This window comes from Uloborus diversus, chromosome 1, assembly GCF_026930045.1.
Source record: "Uloborus diversus isolate 005 chromosome 1, Udiv.v.3.1, whole genome shotgun sequence".
Lineage (NCBI taxonomy): Eukaryota > Metazoa > Arthropoda > Arachnida > Araneae > Uloboridae > Uloborus > Uloborus diversus.
In genome coordinates this window covers 255,544,516-255,568,566 of record NC_072731.1, presented here as the reverse complement: position 1 = coordinate 255,568,566, position 24,051 = coordinate 255,544,516, and the positions used below count along the sequence as shown (strand labels likewise).

The following is a 24,051-nucleotide window of genomic DNA, read 5'->3' as shown; positions in this document are numbered from 1 at the left end:
CATTTTATTGTTTTTATTTATTTTGATAAGTGCATTAATGTGCATTAATTCATTTAAAAAATTGTTTTTGGCAACAGGGGAAAAAGAAACGATATTTTTATTATTTTGATATGATGTATTTATTTTAATGAGCTTATGAATTTGAATTATAATTTTTTCGTTTTGAAAGCTGTTAAAGATTTTTTTATTGGAAAAAAGTGTATTAGCTGTTTTGTTTAAAAATTGCTGCTGCTTTTTTTTTTTTTTTTTTTTTTTTTTACGCATCGATTTTTTTAGATGAGTGAGGAATATTTTATTCCTAGAAATCAGCTTAAAGTATTTTAAAAATATGTTTGAAAAAATTCGCGATTTTAGCTATTTTTGAGTATATTGATCAGGTACTAGAAAGTAGTATGGGTGTACGGGAAAGTAGGCTCGTCTAGTTCTATACAGAACTTCTTGTTTAAATTGATGTAACATCTTGTAATATTTTGGATTTAGACGCTATAGAGACCCACATACGAAGTTTTAACCAGCTACGGCTTATCGTTTTTGAGTTACATGCATGCACGTGTCCCGAGAAAAGTTGCTATAATTAACTCGGGAATGACCAAAATGTATAATTCGGTTGCTCACACATTCAACCGTAGATATAGAAGTACGGAAGCGTCAAAATATTTAAGTAAAAAGCATTTTGCAGAGATTAAAATGAAAATTAGTGTTGAAATTTGAGTGAAATTTTTTATACTTCTTTTACTTCGTATGAGAAAGTAGAAATGGAAAAACTGAGGTTAATCCCTCAGGGGTTATCTTGTACTAAAGGCGATTGACTGGGCGGGTAGGAGGAATATATTTCAAAATATTAACTCAGTTCAATATACACAACAAAACGCTACCATATTGTCCTGGCTATGAAGGCGTTTTTTTTCTGCATAATATTACAGTTTTGTTCATTAAACAAAACTTTATTGTAACAAACCGAAGAGTTAACGAACGATATGATTATAATAATAACAATAATAATTAAAATGAATAAAGGAATTTAATAAATAAAATGAATTAAAAAAGCAATGAATGAAAAGAAAACAAAAAGTAAAAACTTTTCGAAATTTGAAGCATTACGTATCATTTCCTCATGAAGCTGTTTTGGTTAAACAGTACAGCTATTCAAATTCTTAATTTTAATGATATAAATTATGTTAATGAAATGTTATCAGTTTTTTCAATTCATTAGTAAGTGAAGTGAGTCTGATATTTTTGTAATTCCATTAATTATCACTGATATTGCCGTTGTTGATTTTCTAAAGAAAAACATGAATAAAGTGGTTGCTCTAAATTTTAAGTTTTTCTTCAAGTAGCAAATTGAAATGGATATCAGCAAAACAGTAGCATACAGGTGAGAAAAAGAGTGCTATAGACGCGATGGTATGAGAAGAAAGGGATATTATAGTCTATGTTGCAAGAATCGGCGTGTCAAAGCCAAATAACTGTCTCACTCTCCATTCTTAACCTCTTCCTATTCCTATTCAGAGTCACAACTGACGACAACTGTATTTATGTCGAGGACTGCATACTAAGTGCCTTGCTTCCATTATTTTATATACCGATAGATGGCAGCACCATCACCGGATCGAACAGTTAATGAGAATTTAGAACTAGTCCAGGAGCTAATAGCTACCTGGTGCTAGCACCCCCAGAGGTATCGTTTCACTTGGAGGACATTGAGACCACGAGCATATTTAACGTCGCCCAGTCCCCTTTAATGACGACGGTGGGTCTTCGACCATCGAGGTTCGAACTCAGGACCCTCCGGCCCCGAATCCGACACTCTACCGATCGGGATACCACGGCCCCCTTAACCTCTTCTGGCTGTTAAAGTTACGGCACTGAAAACTTCTTCCCCACGTTACTTTAGCAAATGTTATGTGTGAAGAAGCAACGTGGGGGAGAAGTTCATAAAGTCGTAACCTTGACAACCAGATGGGGAAAAGAGGGGAGAGTGAGAAAGTTATTTGACTTTGGCACGCCGATTCTCGTTACGTAGACAATAATTTGTGCATTCATAAAGTTAATATATGAAAAGTTTGAGGAATCACGAAGTGCGCATGTTAAAATCATACGTTATAAATAATAAGGGAACTTCTTAAACATTAATTTAGAAACTTACCTGTAAGCTAGTATGCCAGCTATGATGAAAACAACAAGAAAGGCTAATGTAATGATCAATGACATTTCTATGAGTTTTAATCCTGGAAAAAAAACACATGAAGGTGAAAATTCATTTTTAATATTAATAACTCTAAAGAATATGTTCAAAGGAAAATGTTTTGCTTGTAGTTAAGAACCTCTGAGAAATTTAGGAATCGCACTGAGGTATATTTGTAATTGTGGGCGTTTTGGTTTGGAATCGACAAAACTTCAGCATTCCATTAATTTATTTTAAACTCTTTAAAGACGTTTCCAGTGATTTTTTTTCGTTATTTTGCACTGTTAATAACGTTTAGTAGCACAACGGAAAAAAAACCTGTTTAATTTACACTTGCCACGTCAGAAAAACACCTGCCAATTGTGATTAAGTCATACAATTTCAAACCCTGTTCAACCGCTGATATTCGTAGTTAGAAATGTACAAAACTCAACTGAAATCGATGCAAAATAATAGCTTTTAGAAACACAGTAATCAGCTGGCTTCAATTCTTCATCGCGAAAACTTTATTTAACAGATAAAAATAAGTTTTTTCTTTCATTTTATCCTTGATTTATTTCTATACATCATTTTAATATTTAAATCGCATATGTCATAACAAATAATTTCTAATTTAATATTATAAAGATCAAGTTCCACACTGTTAAAAATTCAGGAAGATTTTCTGGTAATTGTTACTGTAAAATGGCGGACTCAACGCATTGCTGATTTCTACGGTAATTTGTACCGGAAAAATAAGCGATCCCAGAGCCAATTGGTTGCTGTGGCCTACCAAGGAAACCGTAAAATTTTACAGTAACATTTGATTTTTACGGTAATAGTTACTGGCAACATGGATGCCAGTAACAATTACCGTAAATTTTCCGGAAAATTTTTAACAGTGCAATAAATTACGCGATTAGTTTTGTAATACAATATAAACAATGCTGTTTGCAATAAAATCTGCTATATAGGGAAATATATTTGTTATGCGGGTTAAATTCGATAAAGCACAGTTTAATCTCAAAATTATTAGGACAAAAATAAGGGTCACTGAAATCTGTGTGCCGCTTTTCATCCTCAAATTGATTTGGACAAAAATAAGGGTCACTGAAATCTGTGTGCCGCTTTTCATCCTCAAATTGATTTGGACAAAAATACGGGTCACTGAAATCTGTGTGCCGCTTTACAACCTCAAATTGATTTGAACAAAAATAAAGATCACTGAAATCTGTGTGCCGTTTTCAACCTCAAATTGATTTGAACAAGAATAAGGGTTCACTGAAATCTGAATAAATGGCAGTTTGGTGAGTGATTTTCGGTACCCAAAATTACAAAAGTTTCAGTATATTACCTCTTTTGTAACACGAAGGATCATTCCCATCAAAACCACACTTTGGTCTGTCTTTGGGCATTTTCCCTCCTGGCCAATGGATACTTCTGACTTCTTTATATTGTTTTGTGGCACCAGAATATGTCAATACTACCTACGCATGAAGAATACAAGTTAGAGGAATTATGTAGACATTTTTTTCTTGAAAAATAAAAATGCACTTTTTTTTTGTTGAACTCGTGTGTACCTAAGGATTATTGGCATTTGTCCTTTGACGAGTCTGCTTCAAAATCGGTTCAGAGCAAGAGAAGCGAAATTTGCCAAAGCGTCGCTGTTTATTAACAACGAGAAATAAATTTTATCTGAAAACTCGCGGTAAACTCCCCTTTAATGAGCCCATTGTAAAAGTCTTAATTTGCTGATCGCGTTTTCTGACCGCCTCATATTTTTTGAGTTTGATATTTTTGACTCTTCCACCGTGAACCAACAAATGCTAAGATGTACTGCACCGAGAATTACTCAAAAAAAAAAAAAAAAAAAATCAAATTATTTTCCATAATGGTAAATGAGCAATCTGAGTACAAAACATGCTAGATTGTTTAAGTATAAGTGTTTTCGGTATAACTTTCAACGTTTCTTGGTTATTAAAAAAATAAATAAAAAACAAATTTAACAAATCTTTCCTTCACGTAGGTGGTAAATTATTTTATTCTAAAACATTAATGATAAAAATGCTTTAGAAGTTATATTATGTCATAATGATTAAGATAAGCTTCGATGTAAATTTATATCAATATAATTCTGAACTTAATAACTGTGTTAAAAAATGTATTCACGGATCATGTTTACTTTTTCACCACAAATGTAGTCACTATTTTATATTTATTCCCTTTGAATTTTTAACTTTCAAAAATTATTATGAATAATAATAATTTCTGAATTGCATTTTTTTTCATGCTATTGAGCTATTCAAATCTTAGTATTAGCAAAAAGGAAAAAAAAACTGTTTTATAAATCTTTACTAATAATAAAGCTGAAAATCTGTCTGGATGTCCGGAGGATGTCTGTATGTCTGGATCTCTGTGACGCGCATAGCGCTAGGCCGTTCGGCCGATTTTCATGAAATTTGGCACAAAGTTACTTTGTAGCATGGGGGTGTGCACCTCGAAGCAATTTTTCGAAAATTCGATGTGGTTCTTTTTCTAGTCCAGTTTTAAGAACAAAATTATCATAAGATGGACGAGTAAATTACGAAATTATCATAACGTGGAACCATAACATGGGTATAAGCCAACTGGCGAGAAAATTCACCATACATTATTTGTAAATGTACAGGCGAACCAAAAGACCTTTTAACTTTTCTATTACGGGCAAAGCCGTGCGGGTACCACTAGTATAATGTAATTTTTATTTACTTATTTAATTTTGAAAATTCCGCGAATTGCAACATTCCATTTCTGAGCTTATGGTAGGGTTAAGCAAACAATTTTCATTGCATAGAAAAATTACGCAACAATATCGACAAAATTCTCAGAAAATTTTATAAAATCCCAGCGATCACCTCTGCTTTAGCGTTTTTTATCCCTCTGCTGATATTTACAACCCCACTGATAAGCTCTGTTCGAAAAACGATGAAGTTTGCTTTGCTAAGTGCACCATTGAAAGCTATCGGCACCACGCATCTGCCAAAAGGATGAAAATGGAGTGTGTTGCTCTTGTGAAAAGAGAAAGAAACGATGAAAAAAATGAGAAGAAAAATTGCCCTTAGCCTTAAAAAATATTGATTCTCTTGATTTTTCTGATATACTATTTTTATGGATGAGGTTTCAGTTTGAGCGTTTTATGTCAGGTGGAGAAGATGTATGGAGTTGGTGTCAATTGAAACGAAGACATAACTGGCCCGTAGGTTGACAAAGTCGTGTATAACACGCCTTAATTTCATCGTAAAAAAACAGGTTAAAATTTATTTACATGAAGTAAATTTCAATGTCTCTTCATGTACATAAATTTTATACCGATCTTAGTGTATTAAGAGTTTTTCATTTATATTTGCATTAAACACAGATTTTTCTGATTCTTCTTTACAGATAAGGTTTTATTTAGTCAATTTTATGTTTTTAAAAGACAAAAGAACGCCAAGTGTCCGCCAAATTATAACACCACTTGAGTTTACATCGAAATTAACAATGATTTCCCCCCAAAAAGGGGCAAAAGACCCCTTTCCCCCCAAAATGGGCAAAAGACCCCTTTAGAAACATCTGAATGCAACCAAAAAAGGAGGTGCACAACTTTACCCACTAGGAGTCTACTACCAAATTTCAACTTTCTAGGACTTACCGTTCTTGATTTATGCGACATACATACGCACATACGCGCACCCGCGCATACATACGTACATACAGACATCACGAGAATATTCGTTGTAATTAACTCGGGAATCGTCATTACGGATATTTCGCGTGTCTATAGGTTCTTAGGCACTTATCCACGTCTGGTCGTCGAGTCGAAAAAACAAAACAAAAAAACCTCAATATTCATTCGTGGGTGAGTAAAGTAAAAGGAAGTAAAAATTCGTTGTTCTGTGTAGCATTCATTCCTTATTTCTATTTGCAGTTATATAGCAACAAAGTAATGATAGTTTCTATTTGCAAGAAAATATTATCAGTGTATGAAGAATAAAATGCTGAAATATGTAAAATAAATGAACAACGTACAAAAAGTACAAATTTGCCAAAAAAAAAAAAAAAAAAAAAGTAAATTTGTGTATTTTATATATTGTTTATTTTCTTCTAGTATTTAGTATGTGTTTATAATTTTCATGAAAATACTAGCGGAATTTAATCTGAACAGCTTTTAACTTGAAAATGTATTGCAAAATATTAAGAGATCCCTTTTCACATTTTCACAAATTTTACAACAGTTTATTTTCAATAAGTATTATTGCGGTCACATGCTGTTATATTCTAAGATTTCATACCTCGAAAGTGCCATTTTCCGGATCAACTTGGTCCAAAAGAGCATAATCTGCAACACGATCTCCTTTCTGGTTAATAGTAACAAGTCCTGAAATACCTAGACTTGGAAAAAAAAAAAACATTACAATTTGAAAATTAGTATCAGAAGAATACTTTTAAAACGTAGAATACCAAAAGATAGCAAAGCTCTGACAAAATGTTTAATTTCTACTTTCGCATTAATGATTGTATTAGAAAAAGAGAATAAATAACTGCAGCACGGTGAGAGATTAATGGTAAAACGATTTAGAAAAAAGTTTTTTTTTAAATAAATAAATTAAATCGAATTAATGATGATTTATAATAAGACAGTAAATTTGTTATTTAGAGGAGAAGGGAATGTTTAGTGTAAACATACTTTAAATTAAAAGACACCACCAGCTCAGTCATTCCATCCGACGACTGCAGTTTCGTGCTTTTTAGCACTCATCTTCCCGGAATAGGAATCACAAGTGCTGGAGGCGAAAAACCTCTTAAGGGAGCCAAGAGAGCCAAACAAACTGGTAGCTAATGTAGAATCAGCACACCAGATGAGTGACCGCAGCAATGGTGTGGTTCGACTCAAAGATTGAAGGCAAAGCATCTTATTTTGTAGTAAGTTACCGCTGTTTGATTCTCTTGGCTCCCTTAAGAGGTTTTTCGCCTCCAGCTCATGTGATTCCTATCCGGGCTGATGAGTGCTAAAAAGCACGAAACTGCTGTCCTCGGATGGAATAACTGAGCTGGTGATATATTTTAAGTATTTCTGCCCTCAGCCCTGGCTTAGGGCGGTAACTTAGTACAAAATAAACATACTTTATTGAATTGAATATTTTCACATATTAGTTGTGAAAAGATACCGTGTGAATCATTACACATTTTTTACGTGTAAAAGAACGTTCAGGGTGCTGGTGCTTTATACGATATTGAAACGTCGTTCTAGGTTAAAATAGAACAAATCAATGAATATATTTTTCAGATTTGGAAGTTTTGAGCCAGCATTTTTTTTTTTTTTTTTTTTTGGTACACATGAGTATTTTTTACTTGAAATATCTTTCGGAAATTAAACCATTTGCACATGCCTCCCCCCCACCCGCAAAAAAATCTCAACCCACTTTTTCCTTTTTATTTTTTGGCTCTCCTTTTTTTTAATTTTATTTATCTTTTAAAAATATTGTTTATTTTTTCAGTTATTTATTTATTTTTAATTATTATTATTTTATTAGAGACGTTCTGACCTTTAATGACATACATACACATACATGCACAAACTAAGTAAATGAAATAAAATATAAACAAAATAAAATGAAATCAAATTTGTCATCCATTATTCGCAAATAACAGGCGAACCGAATGACCTTTTAATTTTCAACTACGGGCAAAGCCGTTCGGGTACCACTAGTAAAACATAAAACTTAATGGCAACTGAAAGGTAACAAGGAATTAATTTGGTAAGTAAGTGATCGGGACGAAATTCTTTTTCATTGTGTTTAGTCATTTTCAGATATTTTTCCGCAACATTGTTTGCGACCTGAAATGTCTTGAATGCAATTCAGCGTGAAATTCGTTAGTTTCTGGGAGAAAATACAATGGCAAGCATTTACAACAGTGATAGTAAGTATTTCAGGGATGGTTTGAGTTTGTAATTTATGCTATGGATGTTATGAGCTTTTTAAGGGGTCACAGTAACTTTCAAACATTTTTCTTTAATTTAAGTAAATTTTATATTTCTTTGAAACCATAACATGCATACTTATTTCGTAATCAATAATTTACTTTCAAAATTTAAAAATATTGTTTACTATTTTTAAAAATTCAAAAAAATTGAGGAAATTTTCAATTTTTTAAAATCCCTAAGGCTTTTTTATTTTTGCACTAATTAAGAAAACGTTTTTTGCTAAACGATCACTATAATAATCTCTAAAAATTTGTGCATTTATTTTCTTATGAGTTTATTAGAAAATTTTCTGTGATTAATTATGTATAAAACCAAAGTTTTTTTTTAAACAATTTGGTTTTTAAAGGTTTAACATGCTCTAAACATTTGAGTAATTTATAAAATGCTTATTCAATGCGCAGTTTTGTCAAATATGTTATCCCAATTGCAAAAAGTATTACTTTAAAGCTGTATCTTTAATAGAAAAAAATCCTTAGCGATTCTAATGAGATGAAAACACAAAAAAAAAAAAATAAATAAAATAAAAAACCATCATCGAGAAAAAACAATTTAAAGTTTTTCTTTTGCATAAGAACACATAGCGATCATGGCCTAAAACGACTCATAACTTTTTAAATATTTGAATTAAAGCAATGAAACTTTTCCCCTCTGTTCAGAATAGTTTTTAGTTTTGAAATAAGCAATAAAATATTTTTTGATCGTTTCATCATTTTTGAGGTATTGTAACCCCTTAAAAAATAAGAAATCGAATCATTGCAGAAACAGCAGCTGTGACTCTGAAATGCTTGCCATTGCATGGAGGACATCAGAAGACAGGATATTCCATATAACTAATAATGCTCACGTGCAAGTGTGCACCCAAAACATTTCACGTTACAAAAACGACGTTTCGGAAAAAAAAAGTGATAACAGCTATATAAAAAAATATGTCACTTAATCTTATCTTTTTATAACAATACTCACAGAAACGCACCGCTAACTTTCGAATATTCTTCAAAGGTGAGGATGTTTCCTTCAGTCAAAAGTACATTTTTTAGTCGCTGAAATTGGTACAATAAGAAAAAACATGGATCCAGATACTAAATTTAATTTTTAGTTAATTTTTCAAAATGTCCGATTTTTAAACTAAAATGTTTCATCGTGTGACGTCACAAGTGATGAAAGCCATCTTGAATCGAAGCGTGTGGTTGTCTTTTCTGGTGAGCTATCGCTTTTTAATGATTTTTCTGTGCGAGAAATTAAATGAACGAGAATGGTTAGTTAAATAAAATATTAATTTAGCGAAGTTTGACTGTGTCCTAAAAGTTTATTCTGGTAACCCTAGCAATTTGCTCCCTTGCGACGTCAGCAGCGAAAATGAAAACAACGGCTGAATGTCGTTTAAGATTATTTTTTTAAGAAAACAAATAAGTCAAAATTAAGAAAAAAAGTAACTTACCCATGTTTTTGACCATGCTCTTTCAAAAAAAAAAAAAAATTCTTGAAAAACGGGAAAAACAACCTCATTGTTGAACAAAATTCGCCATTTACGACTTTTTGTTCTTTGCTGGGTCAGAGAACTCATGTTCAAATCTCACGAAATTTTCGTCAATGCGACGAAAAGTTAGAAGTTTTCACGAAGCCATTTCTTCAAATGTGTCAAAAATTCCATGAGTTTTGAGGATGCATCTCTGAGCTCGAAATCCTTCCCAGTAGTTTATTATGTATACCCTCCCTGTATTTTTGTGTTCAGAAGTCAGTTTGCATTTCACATTTAAAGACATTAAATCCAAATACAAATCAACCTACCGTTAAACGTTTTATTTTTAAGTCGTGATATAATGACGCTTCCATCAAGTGGATTTTCTTGCACATAAACTGCTTCACGGATGGCATTGCACAGCATGAGGACAGCATCATGAAAACTGGCAGCAAAGTAATTTACCTACAGTAAAATTAATAGGTTATACGAGGCTTGTTTTTAAAGTAAGATGAAATAAAAAAAGAACGAGTATAGATAGAGCAAAGACATTTATTGCACAAAAATCTACCACCCTTACGCTATCTTTTGACATTGCTCCAGTGATTTCCCAAGCATTTGTCATAGCGTGGTACAGGTTTTTGTATACCTATTCGTACAAATTTGCCGTTTGTCTAGACGACCATGAGAACTCTTACGGGGCTTTGACTGGGACGTTTTTGAACATCCTCTGGTCTGCCCTCACCTCGCTCGCAGCAACTTTCGTTTGTTTCGGCATCTAAAGTCTTTCCTATGTGGTCTGTGGCACGACAGCAATAATGAGCTCAGAGAACATGTTACCTCATGGTTGACTACACAGGCGGCAATTTTCTACGAGTAGGTATACAAAAACCTGTACCACGCTGTGACAAATGCTTGGAAAATTGCGGGAGCAGTGTCAAAATGTAGCGTAAGGGTGGTAGATTTTTTTGCAATATATGTCTTTGCTTTATCTGTTCTCGTTCTGTTTTTATTTCAAAATGGACCTTACTTTAAAAACGTCCCTCGTATAAGTTTTTGAACTTTTTTTTAAAAATCTTATTAACCCCTTGAATCAGAATTATGGAACACTTAACCATTTTTTTTCTTTGGTAGACAGTTTACTATGGTAAAGAGTATCTTATAGACAAAATTTCAAGTTGGTAGGTGAAAATTTTCAAAAGTTATGATATGTCCAATATTTCGGTCATATATTTTTGAAATACACATTTCAGACAAAAAAAAAAAAAAAAAACGGTGAAACATCAAACAAACTTCATTGTAGAATGATCTTCAAACAATATTAAAACATAAGCATTTGAAGTGATCAAAAAAAGATTATATACTTTTAAAAAAAATCAGACAAAATACCTCGCCTTTGCGACGAGAATCCATGGTTGGAGAAATGAGCCACTCTCAATCTCCCAGCCCCTATTTGTTTGTAAATCCCAAAACGAAAAATCCTTACACTAGATAATAGTAAGCAGAATGTAAAGAGTCAACTACAAAAAAAAAAAATAATAATAATTCGAATTTAGACATCTTGAATTCAAATTATGTTTTTCGCAATCACGAGTGTGTGTATGTAGGCGTTTGTGTTTGTTTGGGGGGTATGTGTATGTGTGTGTAGGCATGTGTGTTTGTGTCTGTGTGCTGGCATAAGTGTATGGGTAGTTGTGTGTATGAGTGTTTGTGTGCATGGGGGCGGGGTATGTGTATGTGTGTAGGCATATGTGTTTGTGTTTGTGTGCAGGCATTAATGTGTGGGTAGTTGCGTGTATGTGCGTGTATGTTTTTGTGTGTGTATGTGTAGGTGTCTGTATGTATGCGTGTGTGTATGTGTGTAGGTATATGTGTGTGTAGGTGTATGTGTGTGTAGGTGTATGTGTATAGGTGTATGTGTGTGTATGTGTTTGTGTGTGTGTAGTTGTGTATATATGCGAGTGTGTGTAGGATATGGATGCAACCTGGAGACGGCTTTCGCTAGAGGAGCAGCATCGTGAGGAGCCGGTCGACGGTGATGGTGCAGAGGGTGGCGGTGGGAAAATAAAATCATAGGAACATCAAAACAGTCAAATGAAAGCAATAAGCAATCGTGATTGCTCAAAAAAAGTAATTTAATCAATTATTAAATGAGTAGCAGCTGTTTGAAGCTCATGTCCGGTATACCGAACACCAGGTCTGAAGGGGTTTTAACTGCAGTCCGAGGAATTGACATTCCACACCCTGGGATGTAAAGTACTCTATAAAGTCAAGTAATCCTTGCGTATGTAGAAGTATTAATAAAAGAAATGCTAACTAAGAAAGCTAAATACATTAATGATCAAGATTTTTTTACTTTATTTAGACACAGAAATGCATTTTTACAATCTATTTGAATACGGAAAATATCAGATAACTTGAATCATACAGTTTGAAACATATTTGGTAGAAAAAAACTAATAAATTTATTTGTTAAACATTTAAAATATACATAGTTTATATTTTTTATATATTAATAATACATTTAAATTTACTATAATAAATTATAAAAAGTAGGTAAATTTCTTACCACATCTTCTGTGTAGTTGAAGTTGTAGTTTTTCAATGCGATTCTTTTTACATTCTGAGAAAACTCAATATATTCCTCCGAGTAAGGCTGATTCAAACTGACAATCATCAATGACTGATAAGCTTCTTTTATTTCTTTTCTGATTGCATCTTCTTCTAAAAGTTGATATGTAATCACCATTATGGAAATATACTTCAACACGAAGTTAGAAAAACACACTTAAATTTAGTTAGATGTAGCTAGAAATTAAAAATTGGTAAGAAAAGCGACTCGAGTTATTACTGATATTATAAGTACAATGTTGTTAATATAAAATTTTAATTCATAATTATTATATGCTAAAGCCTACCCTAAAACCTTGAAGTTACAATAGGGCCATTTTACTGTCACGTGCGGGACAATAAGACTATAATTTCACCATTATTTTGCTATAGATCTTAGTATTTTGATTAAACAGGAGTAAGCACATTTTTCAATTCATCTTTACATTTGATACAGAGACATTCATGACACAGTTATAGCTTTATTTAAATAATTTTGTTATTTAAAATTTCATTTATTTGCACGTGTCACGTGCGGGACATCCAAAGTCAACCTCTTGAAATTTGCTGAATGAATTTAACATTTTTACTCGATTAATATATTAACGACGAAGCAAGTTGTAGGTTTTGAGAGCTAAGGTTTTAACGAAAAAGAAACATATTTCATTTACTCTGAAATAATAATTTAAATCATTGGAAAAAAATTATGTTTAGGGTCATTCCACGGAAAACGGTTATTTTCGCCCCGTACGTGACGGCTCGGATATTTCATTAAAAAATTATAATTTTGAAAGGTATTGACCAAATTTTTTGCTACGAAATCACACGTTTATGATTTCTAAAGGAGTCACAATACCTTTCAAACAATTTTTTTAAATTCAAGCAAATTTTGTATTTCTTTGAAACCATAACATGCTTACTTATTTCGTAATCAATAATTTATTTTCAAAATTAAAAAATATTGCCTACTTTTTTTAAAAATTCAAAAAATTGAGGAAAATTTCAATATTTTAAAATCCCTAAGGCTTTTTTATTTTTGCACTAATTTAAAAAACGTTTTTTGCTAAACAATCACTATAATCATCTCTAAAAATCTGTGCATTCATTTGCTTATGAGTATATTAGAAAATTTTCTGTGATTAATTATGTAAAAAATCAAAGTATTTAAAAAAAATGGTTTTTAAAGGTTTAACTTGCTCTAAACACTTGAGTAATTTATGAAATGCTTATCCAATGCACAGTTTTGTCAAATATGTTATCCCAATTGCAAAAAGTATTACTTTAAAGCTGTATCTTTAATAGAAAAAAATCCTCAGGGATTCTAATGAAATGAAAACACACACACACACAAAAAAAAAAAAAAAAAAAAAAAAAAAAAAAAACCATCATCGAGAAAAAGCAATTTAAAGTTTTTCTTTCGCATAAGAACACATAGCGAGCATGGCCTAAAACCACTCATAACTTTTTAAATATTTGAACTAAATGCAATGAAACTTTTCCCCTGTGTTCAGAATAGTTTTTAGTTTTGAAATCAGCAATAAAATTTTTTTTGATCGTTTCAACATTTTTGAGGTAATGTAACCCCTTAAGCAACAAATATTTTTTCCTTTAAAACTATCATGTTAAATGAAATGTATGAGTTGTCACGTGCGGGACAAAATGATCGTTTTCCGTGGAATGACTCTATAGCTGTGACATTTTTAAGGCATATTTTTTTACCTCGCAGCAATTCTAAATTAAGGGGTCTAAGGACCTTTAACCTTCAAAATTTTTGATTTTCTGGAAAAAATATATGTTATGCATAATTTAATTTTGAACAATTTGATACCTTATTTATTATTATACACCAAAAACTTTTCAAGTTATCGTAAAAATGCGTTAACTTTCCCCATAGAGATTTATGTTAACCGCAGCTGTTTAAGCCTCTTTTTCTCAGGTGCCGATTTCTTCGGTTTTCTCGTTTTGCGCGCACGATATCTCAGAAAGTTTCTAATATATTTCCGTGAAACTTTTCATGCATGTTTGTCTTGTACATTTTTATGATCTGAACCTAAATTTCACTTAAAAATAAAAGTTAATATTTAAAGAAAAAAATATTTTTTTGCCCAAAATTTTGGAAATTTTCGATATTAACTTATCAAATTTCAAAAAAAATAAATAAATAATTTTAAAAAAATAAATAAATTTAGGTTCAGGTCATAAATATAAACCAGATAAACACACATTAAAAGTTTTACGGAAATATATAAGAAACTTTCTGAGATATCATGCGCGCAAAACGAGAAAACCGAAGAAACCGGCACCTGAGAAAAAGAGGCTTAAACAGCTACTGTTAACATACATCTCTATGGGGAAAGTTGACGCATTTTTACAATAACTCGAAAAGTTTTTGGCGTATGGTAATAAATAAGGTATCAAATTGTTCAGAATTAAACTATGCATAACATATATTTTTTCCAGAAAATCGAAAATTTTAAAGATTAAAGGTCCTTAGACCCCTTAAAGGCCTGGGTTGATGAAATGCACAGCTCTGCTTTTCACGTCTTCGAACGAATCTACATGAAAACCGATTGGAAGCAAGAAACATCAGGATTGCTGAAATCAAACATTGTCAGAACAAGGTTTCTTCGTGAATCATCTTTGTTTATTTACCATTTTTCAAGCAATGTGGATGTAAAACAATTGATTTCTGTAGTTTCCACAAGTGCCAACGATTGTGAAGCAGACTACAGTTCCATAAGAGTTAAAAAGGTTCAAAGTTGACGACCCAAAAGCATTTTTGCAAGAGTAAGCACGAGGGAAAGTGATTTTACACTAACTGTACTTCGAATGTCTCTACTCTGAACAAGATAATCTCAACTTCCAAGTTTCCGAAATAAATAAATAAATACAAATAAATAAAATGTCATGTTCACTGTTTTTAATAAACTCAAAGCGAATCGAAAACCTACTGAAGTATTTCATCGCAAAAACAGCTTTTTCCCCCCTTGGAAAATTATTTTTTTTCTACCTGAATATCTGAATTATTGCGTTTTAGGCATCTAATTATCTGAGCAATAATGATCAACTTTATGATATGAGTCATCCTTGATATTTTATTGCTGAGAGCTGTATAATTTCATGATCAGAGCTATAAAATCTGTCGCAGTAAGCCAGAAAGATACTTCTCTCGTCTCTGATTGAGCATTGAATGCTCCAACATAAATATTATTGTCAACATCCGCGCCTGAATTTTGTACAGAAGTGGAATGCAAAGAATTGGCAAATACTATATCTGAACGAGCTGATGTGTGCATCACATGACTTCCTTTTACACCAATTTAATGTTATTTCTCCATTATTGCAATTTTAATGTGATTCAAGAGTTAACTCTCTAAATATCACCAACAATGGCCACATTGAAACCAGATTAAATGAAAAAAAAATCACCAAATTTGTCGCCAAGTTGGCGACAAAACTTGGCGATCAAAAGACTGGCGATATATCGCCAAGTGCCCGCCAAATTATAACACCACTTGAGTTTGCATCGAAATTAACAATGATTTCCACCCCAAAAAAAGGGGCAAAAGTCCCCTTTAGAAACACTCGAATTCAACCAAAAGAGGAGGTGAACAACTAGATCCTACTAGGAGTCTACGTACCAAATTTCAACTTTCTAGGACATACCGTTCTTGAGTTATGCGACATACATACACACATACACACAAACGCACATACATACGTACATACAGACGTCACGAGAAAATTCGTTGTAATTAACTCGGGAAACGTCAAAATGGATATTTCGGGCGTCTATACGTTCTTAGGTACATATGTATGTACGTGTGGTCGGGTCGCAAAAAAACCTCAAGATTCATTTTCGGGTGAGCAAAATGAAAATTAAGGCGATTTTTGAGTGAATTTTTTTTTTCGCGAATACAATAGTTCCTTTTTTTGTAAAAGGAAGTAAACAAACATCGATATCGAAATTATTCTTTGAAGACCTTTTTACGAAAATTATTTAAATAATCAAAACATGGACCTAGGGACAAGGATTCTCAACCACTACTCCGCGAAAAAATTGGCCAGTCCTCATAGATTCTGCGTTAAAAAGATTTAATCTTATCCGAAAACATTTACAAGAATGCTAACAATAATGAAATAAAAAAATAAGAATAAACGAGCTGATGTGTGCATCACATGACTTCCTGTTACACCAATTTAATGTTATTTCCCTATTATTGCAATTTTAATGAGATTCTCTCTCTAACTCTTTAAATATCACTAACAATGGCCACATTGAAACCAGATTTAAAAAAAAAATCGCCAAATTTGTCGCCAAGTTGGCGACAAAACTTGGCGACCAAAAGACTGGCGATATACATACACACATACATACGTACATACAGACGTCATGAGAAAACCCGTTGTAATTAACTCGGGAAACTTCAAAATGGATATTTCTTGTGTCTATACGTTCTTAGGTACATATGTACGTGTGGTCGGGTCGAAAAAAAAGAAACTCAACATTCATTTGGGGGTGAGCAAAATGGAAATTAAGGCCCATTTTTGAGTGAAATTTTTTTCGGGAATACAATACTTCCTTTTTTGTAAAAGGAAGTAAAAACAGAAAAAAAAAAAATTCATATGATCTTTTTTACGTTAGTTTTATGATCACTTTTCATCACTTTCTGCGCTTTTTCTCCAAGTTTTGTTCACGTTTATATAATACATAATTACAGTAATTACTTCTCGTTGAATTAATATAAAACTTTTATTGCAATTTCACTATTGACTTATGCAAGTTCTTTTAATACCTAACAAAGTTTCGCAAAAAAAGAAGGAAAAAAAAAAAAAAACTACCGGTGAAATTTTTTTCAAACTTTACCAGTCCGCGTGTCAAAAAAGAACCTATAAACGCTCAGTTTATACAATCCAATAACAATTGAAATGTAGAAATAAAAAAAATTCGTTTAACAAAACACGATCGTGTTTTGAAGAGAGAGCAACTATTTTCATCGGTTAAGAATATATCGATTCTCAAACACAAACAGGTTTCTATGATTCCAAAGCATTCCAAGACTCAAAACACAGTTCTGGTTTTGAACTCAAAAAAAAAAAAAAAAAATGTTTACTTTCGCTATCAACAATTTCTTTCCAGTGATGAGAAACATGGATTTATGTTTTAAATAGAATGTAATTCGTTTCCCTTTATCACCACTGTTACTTTAAAAAACTCATAAAACAAAGAATGCTTGTTTTTCTTGAGAAAGGTAACTGTTATTATTTTTAGCTTCTGCAAACCACACAATCTTACTCTATACTTCCTAATGATGCAAAAAGGGAAACATTCTATTTATAGAATTTTCACATACTCAACAGCTAGAACTCGACTTTTGAAAAAAATAGAGAGTGGAAAAATAGACATAAATTTTCTAACTGTCGTTTACAACTTGGCGAATGAAATAAATATTCCTCTCGTTCGTTTGAGTGACGTTAGTGGCCATGAGTCTTAAATTCAGTTTTTTCCCTTCGTTGTATTGTGAAAGGTAAGAACCTCAGACTTCTTTAGATACATTAAAAAATCAAGTTTTGGGTCAAAACTTCGCGTATATATATATATATATATATATATATATATATATATATATATATATATATATATATATATATATATATATATATATATATATATATATATATATATATATATATATATATATATATATATATATATATATATACACAGTAGAACCTCTCAATAAGGGACACTAAGGGGACTGGACCTTATATAGAGGTGTCCCTTTTTCGGAGGTTGATGAATTGATGCATGTTGTGTACTTAACTGAGTATTATATCATAATAAATGTAAATTAGTAACATATAAGATGGGAGTATTGAAAATGTTTCATATCTATGAAATAAAATTCAGAATTATTCAAACTGGAAAAGAAATAAATAAATAAAGTTTTATCATATTCCGTAGCATTAAAGTTTTGTAACTGGTTTTCAAAAATTACAATTTTGAATTAATATGTTAAATAGATTTGTTTCATGTTATGTAATTTCCAATGAAAAACCAGGGTTCGTACGCGTCCTTACAAGTCTTGCATTTTAAACAGTGTGACCACATTTAAATGTTTCTATACGAAGCTTGTCATGGGCGGCACCCTATATGTCAGGTCCATATGAAGAAATTATTGAGAGGAAAAAGCATGAATGTAGGACTCACCAAGAACTTTATAATACATATTTCTTAATTTTTATGTTAATATCCAGACAAACTTTTACCAGTTAATTTTTGAACAAAAAGTGGACCTTGAATTCCAGTATAAATTCGATATTTCTAATCCATTTATAGGTAATTTTTCTCTACGACTGTCCCTTAAATAGAGTGTCCCTTAAAGAGAGGCAAACACATGGAGGTTCCTATTCAAAGGGAGTGGGACCAGAAAAAGTGTCCCTTAAATAGAGGTGTCCCTTAAAGAGAGGCAAACACATGGAGGTTCCTATTCAAAGGGACTGGGACCAGAAAAAGTGTCCCTTAAATAGAGGTGTCCCTTAAAGAGAGGCAAACACATGGAGGTTCCTATTCAAAGGGACTGGGACCAGAAAAAGTGTCCCTTAAATAGAGTGTCCCTTAAAGAGAGGCAAACACATGGAGGTTCCTATTCAAAGGGACTGGGACCAGAAAAAGTGTCCCTTAAATAGAGGTGTCCCTTATTCAGAGGTGTCCCTTAAAGGAGGTACTACTGTATATATATAATTTAAAGATTTTTTTCACATTGAAACTAAAATAATTTAATCTTAAGAAAGTTTATTTTAGATGCGAAACGTAATACACGCATGAAGTTTTGTTTATGCAAATGCAAAGTTTTGAGAGCATGAAATTTTGACTGCGCGAAGTTTTGACAGCGCGAAGTTTTGTCCAAACGAAGTAATGACCACGCGAAGTTTTGGCCATGCGAAGTTTTGACCGCGCGAAGTATTGTCCACGCGAAGTTTTGACGGCGCGAAGTTTTGTCCAAGCGTAGTTTTGGCCGCGAAGTATTGTCCGGCGAAGCTTCGGCCGCGAAGTTTTGACCCATTACCCAACCTACAGGTCATTTTACAGTGTTTTGTCCAAATGTAGACTTCTGAACATGACATTTTTTTGCCATAATTATTTAATTTACTGTTTGATTAGCACATTGTTTTATTTTGAGTTTAAATGTTGGTAGGAATAAATCAGAATACAATTTTGTGCTAATTTAACAGCAAATTAAAGAGTAATGGCAAAAAAAAAGTGTCATATTGTGGACATCATACATTTGAACAAAAAACCGTAAAATGGTCCCTAAGCAGTAATTTATCATCATAAAATTGTCAAAAGTTTATCTCAAAAATAAAAGATAGTTTAGAGTTATTCTAGCCCGTATGAATTAAATGGTTTCATTAATAATCCTGCAGAAATAAAGATTTTCGATGTAGTAAGATGCAAATGTTCAATCAACCTTACGTGCACGCGTTTCAAGGTTACGAGGGACAATCTCTTCCAAGCAAGGAAAGGTATAGTGCAACTCTGCTTAGTTGAGCTGTGACCTTGACAATTTTTACCTGTTTTAGGGGAATTTAGTGAAAAATAGACGTGCTATTGCTCGGATTTTAGTTGGAATATTTTTGAAAAAATACTAAGAGAGTTTCTCAACTTAATTTAACGCCAATTACCCCCCTCTCTTTTTACCGAAACAGAGGTAAACATTGTCAGAGTCGGAGCTCAATTTCTCAGAGCTTCACAATAATTAGCCTCAAAAAATATAACACTTCACAGCTTCATTTCTTACTCTGAAGAACTTTTAACACCAAGAGAGGCGTATGTGGATTTTCTATCAATTTCAAACAGTTCGATTTTTTTTCACTTTGTGCAATTTAACCCTTAAAAGCATAGTGTTGCCATTTGGCAATATATGCTCAATTTAGTCTTTCAAAACGCTGTAAGAACGAATTGAAACTCTGTAGTTGCCAAAAGTCAAAAACAAATGCCCCCTGAAGATGCTATTAAATCAATTTTAACCTTGTAAATGCACTAATCTGGTGGAAAAAAAGAACATATCTCTTTTAACGGTATTCGCTAATGTAGGACTTTTTTTTTTTTTTTTTGTAGTTTAGGAAGCTTGAAAATGCATACTTCTTTTAATTCTATGAACTTTTACTAGCTACTAGGAACTACGTTTACTATTGCTTAATAGCACTTTTGCAAATTTTTCCATATTTGAGACATTTAATGGTTAATTATTTGTTGTTTTTGCAGTTATAACCCGATGTTGCTAAGTGGTTGTTCAACCATAAAACATACCTAAATTAAGCTACGGTTTTAAAAAGAATTTTTCTCATAATATGAACAAGTTTAAAGCCAAAGAACATATTTTAAAGGGTTTAAAAAAAAGTATTCATTTACGGGTTTAAAACAAAATCAATGAAATTGAAAAAAATGCCATTTTCAAGTGTGATTGGAGGGTGGGGGATTACATTTTCAAACTTGTAATACTTATAGCCAGTAGTCAGTGATGCTGCTCTACTTTTAAGGATCTGTATTTTTTTTACCTTGAAAAAATTTCTAAACTGTATCACCAACTTGGAAAGAAAGTGTCTTACCAATTCCTCGGTGCCACGATTGATTTCCTTTCGCTTCGTCTTGTATCAACTCGGTGTAGAAAAACGCAAACTCTCCAGAAGCTGTCATGTCCAGGCGTTTAGCGACCAACATCATTTCGCGGACGTCTTTGTCACCCCCGAGGATGACAATGACTGGAAAGAAAAAAAAGTCACTGAGAAATATAATTTTTATGGAAGTTACGTAGTGCTTAGTAGCGATGAATTTCAGTAAAAAGACGAAATTGCTTAACAAACAACTCAAGGAGCGAAATTTGTCTACTGCAAAAACACTTATTTTCGCGAGGCTTTTATATTCGCGAGCCCGTAGTATTCGGAAATATTTGGGCCACGCGAAATACGTCAAATTTTTTTTTTTAAGTAATCAACTTTCGGTTCTATTCACATAAAATTCATGAAATTTTCAGCTCACAAAATCACCAATATCTTAATTTTTGCCAAAGTTACAGCTCGCGAAAATATGCTTTTACTATAGGGGAGAGTGCCTTAGGACGTTTGTGTTTCGGGTCACTGCTAATTTCTAAGAATCTATTTTTAGCAGCCATGCTTTTGTAATCTCTAATAGTAACCTTCACCACTAAATGGTGCCATAGTAAAAATCAGCATCAAATGAGTAAAATTGACGATTTTGTGAGAGAAAGAAAATTTCATTGACTCAAAAGTAAGTATTTTCTTCATTTTTAATTCATTTTCTGTCCTTGTATTTGTAAATTCAATCAGCTGAATTTTATTTTGTTATTAAAGAGCAGTACATACTTTAAATATCTTGCTTATGAGAAAATAATGATAGTGCATCCTGATTGACCATCATTCTCTTTTCTCTAAAACAACGTGGTGATTGTATCTAGGGACAGCCAAACATTTTGAACCTTGGGACACGTTCGAAGATACAACATATGCATGGTTCTTAATAATTAAGATATGCTTAGGAACGTGGAACAATGTTCTAATCTTATGTAGTCTTTTAAACACATTTAATGTTAGATCATAATTCATTATTCATAATTCAGTGTATTAAATATTCATGATTTAATTCATTACCATGAATTTTTTTGAGCAATCATGATTGCTTATTGTTCTCATTTGACTGTTTTTGATGTTACGCTGATTTTATTTTCCCGCCAGCACCCTCTGCAGCATCACCGTCGACCGGCTCCTCACGATGCTGCTCCTCTTGCGAAAACAGTGTCCAGGTTGCGTCCATATCCTACATACACATGCATACACACACACCTACACACACACACCTACCTACACACACACACCTACATACACACACACACACCTACATACACACACCTACACATACACACACTCCTACACACACTCATGCCTGCACACAGACACAAACACACATGCCTACATACACACAACCACACGAACGCCTACACACACACACGAACGCCTACACGCACAGCATTGCATACACAACACTCACACCCACACACATGCGCCTACACAAACACACACGCGCATACATACACACACACGCTCGTGATTGCGAAAAACATAATTTGAATTCAAGATGCCAAAAATTCAAATTAATATAATTTTTTTTAAATTTTTTTCTGGTGCAAAATTGGTTCAAGTATATGGCTGTTTCTAGAATCATGAAAAAATTCCCATAGTACAGCAGGATGTGTCCTAAGGTACAATAGAATGTTGTAACTAGGGACATCTTGGAACTTTTATTTTAAATGGCTGGCAACATTTTATTTTCAAACTCTCTGAATTTTGAAAAAATAAATTGCATAGAAGTATGTTGGGGTATTTTAATGTGACTTTTAGATTTTAAACTTGATTCAAATAATTGACTTTAAAAATTAAAATATGAAAAATGTCCCAAGGTACAACACTCTCCCCTATACAGTGGTGGCCAAAAGTGCGGACACCTTTGAAATTTTTAACTTTATATTCTTGTGGAAAATATTATGCTTCCCAAAATGCAAACATTTTAAAGATATATGCAATATCTAGAGACTGCAGTTTCGTTTTCATTAGAACTCATCAGTCTGGGTTAGTGAATAACCCAGATGGAGGCAGATGTCATTTCATTGAAGCTGAGAGTGCCAACAAACTGGTGGACAAAAGGAATTTACCGCACCAGCGAGTGCCCGCAGCATAATGTGACTCTACTCGTGAATTGAAGGCAAAGCTTAGGCATTTATTAACAATATAATTACATACCCATACCAATATAATAAATATGATTAAATACCAAGCTTTGCCGCGCCATGCTGCGGACACTCACAGGTGAGTAATTTTAAATATCAGTTTGTAGGCACTCTCAGCTTCAACGAGATGACATCTGCTCCCCCCCCCCTCCAGCTCGATTATTCACTAATCCAGACCGAATCTGCAGTCTCTGGATATGATAACCGGAATATCTGGTGTATTGCATATAGTTCTGCCTTGGCTCTTGCTTAGGGGTGATAACTTGCTGCTAAATGTTAGAGATAATTTAATGTACAGAATTCAGTACGCAAAACGAAAAACAAATACAGTTAACTCCAGATTATCGGCGGTCGGATTATCCGCGGGTCTTTTAACATTTTTTTTTCTTCAACAGTGGCGACTTATGATCATGTTATTGTTTGTTTTTAGCTTTTTCATATATTTTTTACAATCAATGTTATTGTTTTCAGCTATAACTTTTCTGTATGTGGAGTTTTGTTCCTATTTTTAGCTATTGTATACACCAGTATTGTTTTTTACCTATATTTCGGATTATCCGCGGTTTCGCTTATCCGTGGTTACCGTGCCACCCTAATACGCGGATAATCGGGAGTTTACTGTATTTGTAAAACAAAAATAGTTACAACCAATAGCTGTGAGCAAAAATAATTGTAATTTGAATACATAAGAAACTGTCCTCCTTCGAAAGAACAAATAACAATAACGAATTGATCTAATTATGTACATGTCATTCTGCTGGCAATTACTATTTGATTGGTTCCGAAAACAGAAACAGTGATTGCCCAGCAGGGGCCTCAGTGGCCGAGCGGTCTGAATGATTGCTTGACATTGGCACCTTGAGGCGGTGGGTTCGACTCCCACCTTCGCCCCGGTTGTACTTTCCCCTCCTTATGATGCAAATTCTTTCACGTGTTGTTTATATGTGTAATAAAAATATATATCATGCGTAAGGGAGGCAAGGCACACAGATTGTAATCCTCATCAAAA

General features: G+C 32.9%; 1 protein-coding gene across 1 annotated transcript in view; it reads right to left on the bottom strand.

Annotated features, from left to right (window-relative positions):
- Positions 1–24,051, bottom strand: part of LOC129220235 (atrial natriuretic peptide receptor 2-like) — a 93,553-nt gene that overhangs the window by 37,821 nt on the left and 31,681 nt on the right. The window contains exons 3-8 of the mRNA XM_054854604.1: positions 20,851–21,003; positions 12,197–12,351; positions 9,957–10,092; positions 6,475–6,569; positions 3,519–3,651; positions 2,147–2,228 (exon numbers count right to left, since the gene is read on the bottom strand). Of these exons, the coding sequence (XP_054710579.1) occupies positions 2,147–2,228; positions 3,519–3,651; positions 6,475–6,569; positions 9,957–10,092; positions 12,197–12,351; positions 20,851–21,003 (754 nt within the window). The remainder of the gene's footprint in view (positions 1–2,146; positions 2,229–3,518; positions 3,652–6,474; positions 6,570–9,956; positions 10,093–12,196; positions 12,352–20,850; positions 21,004–24,051) is intronic.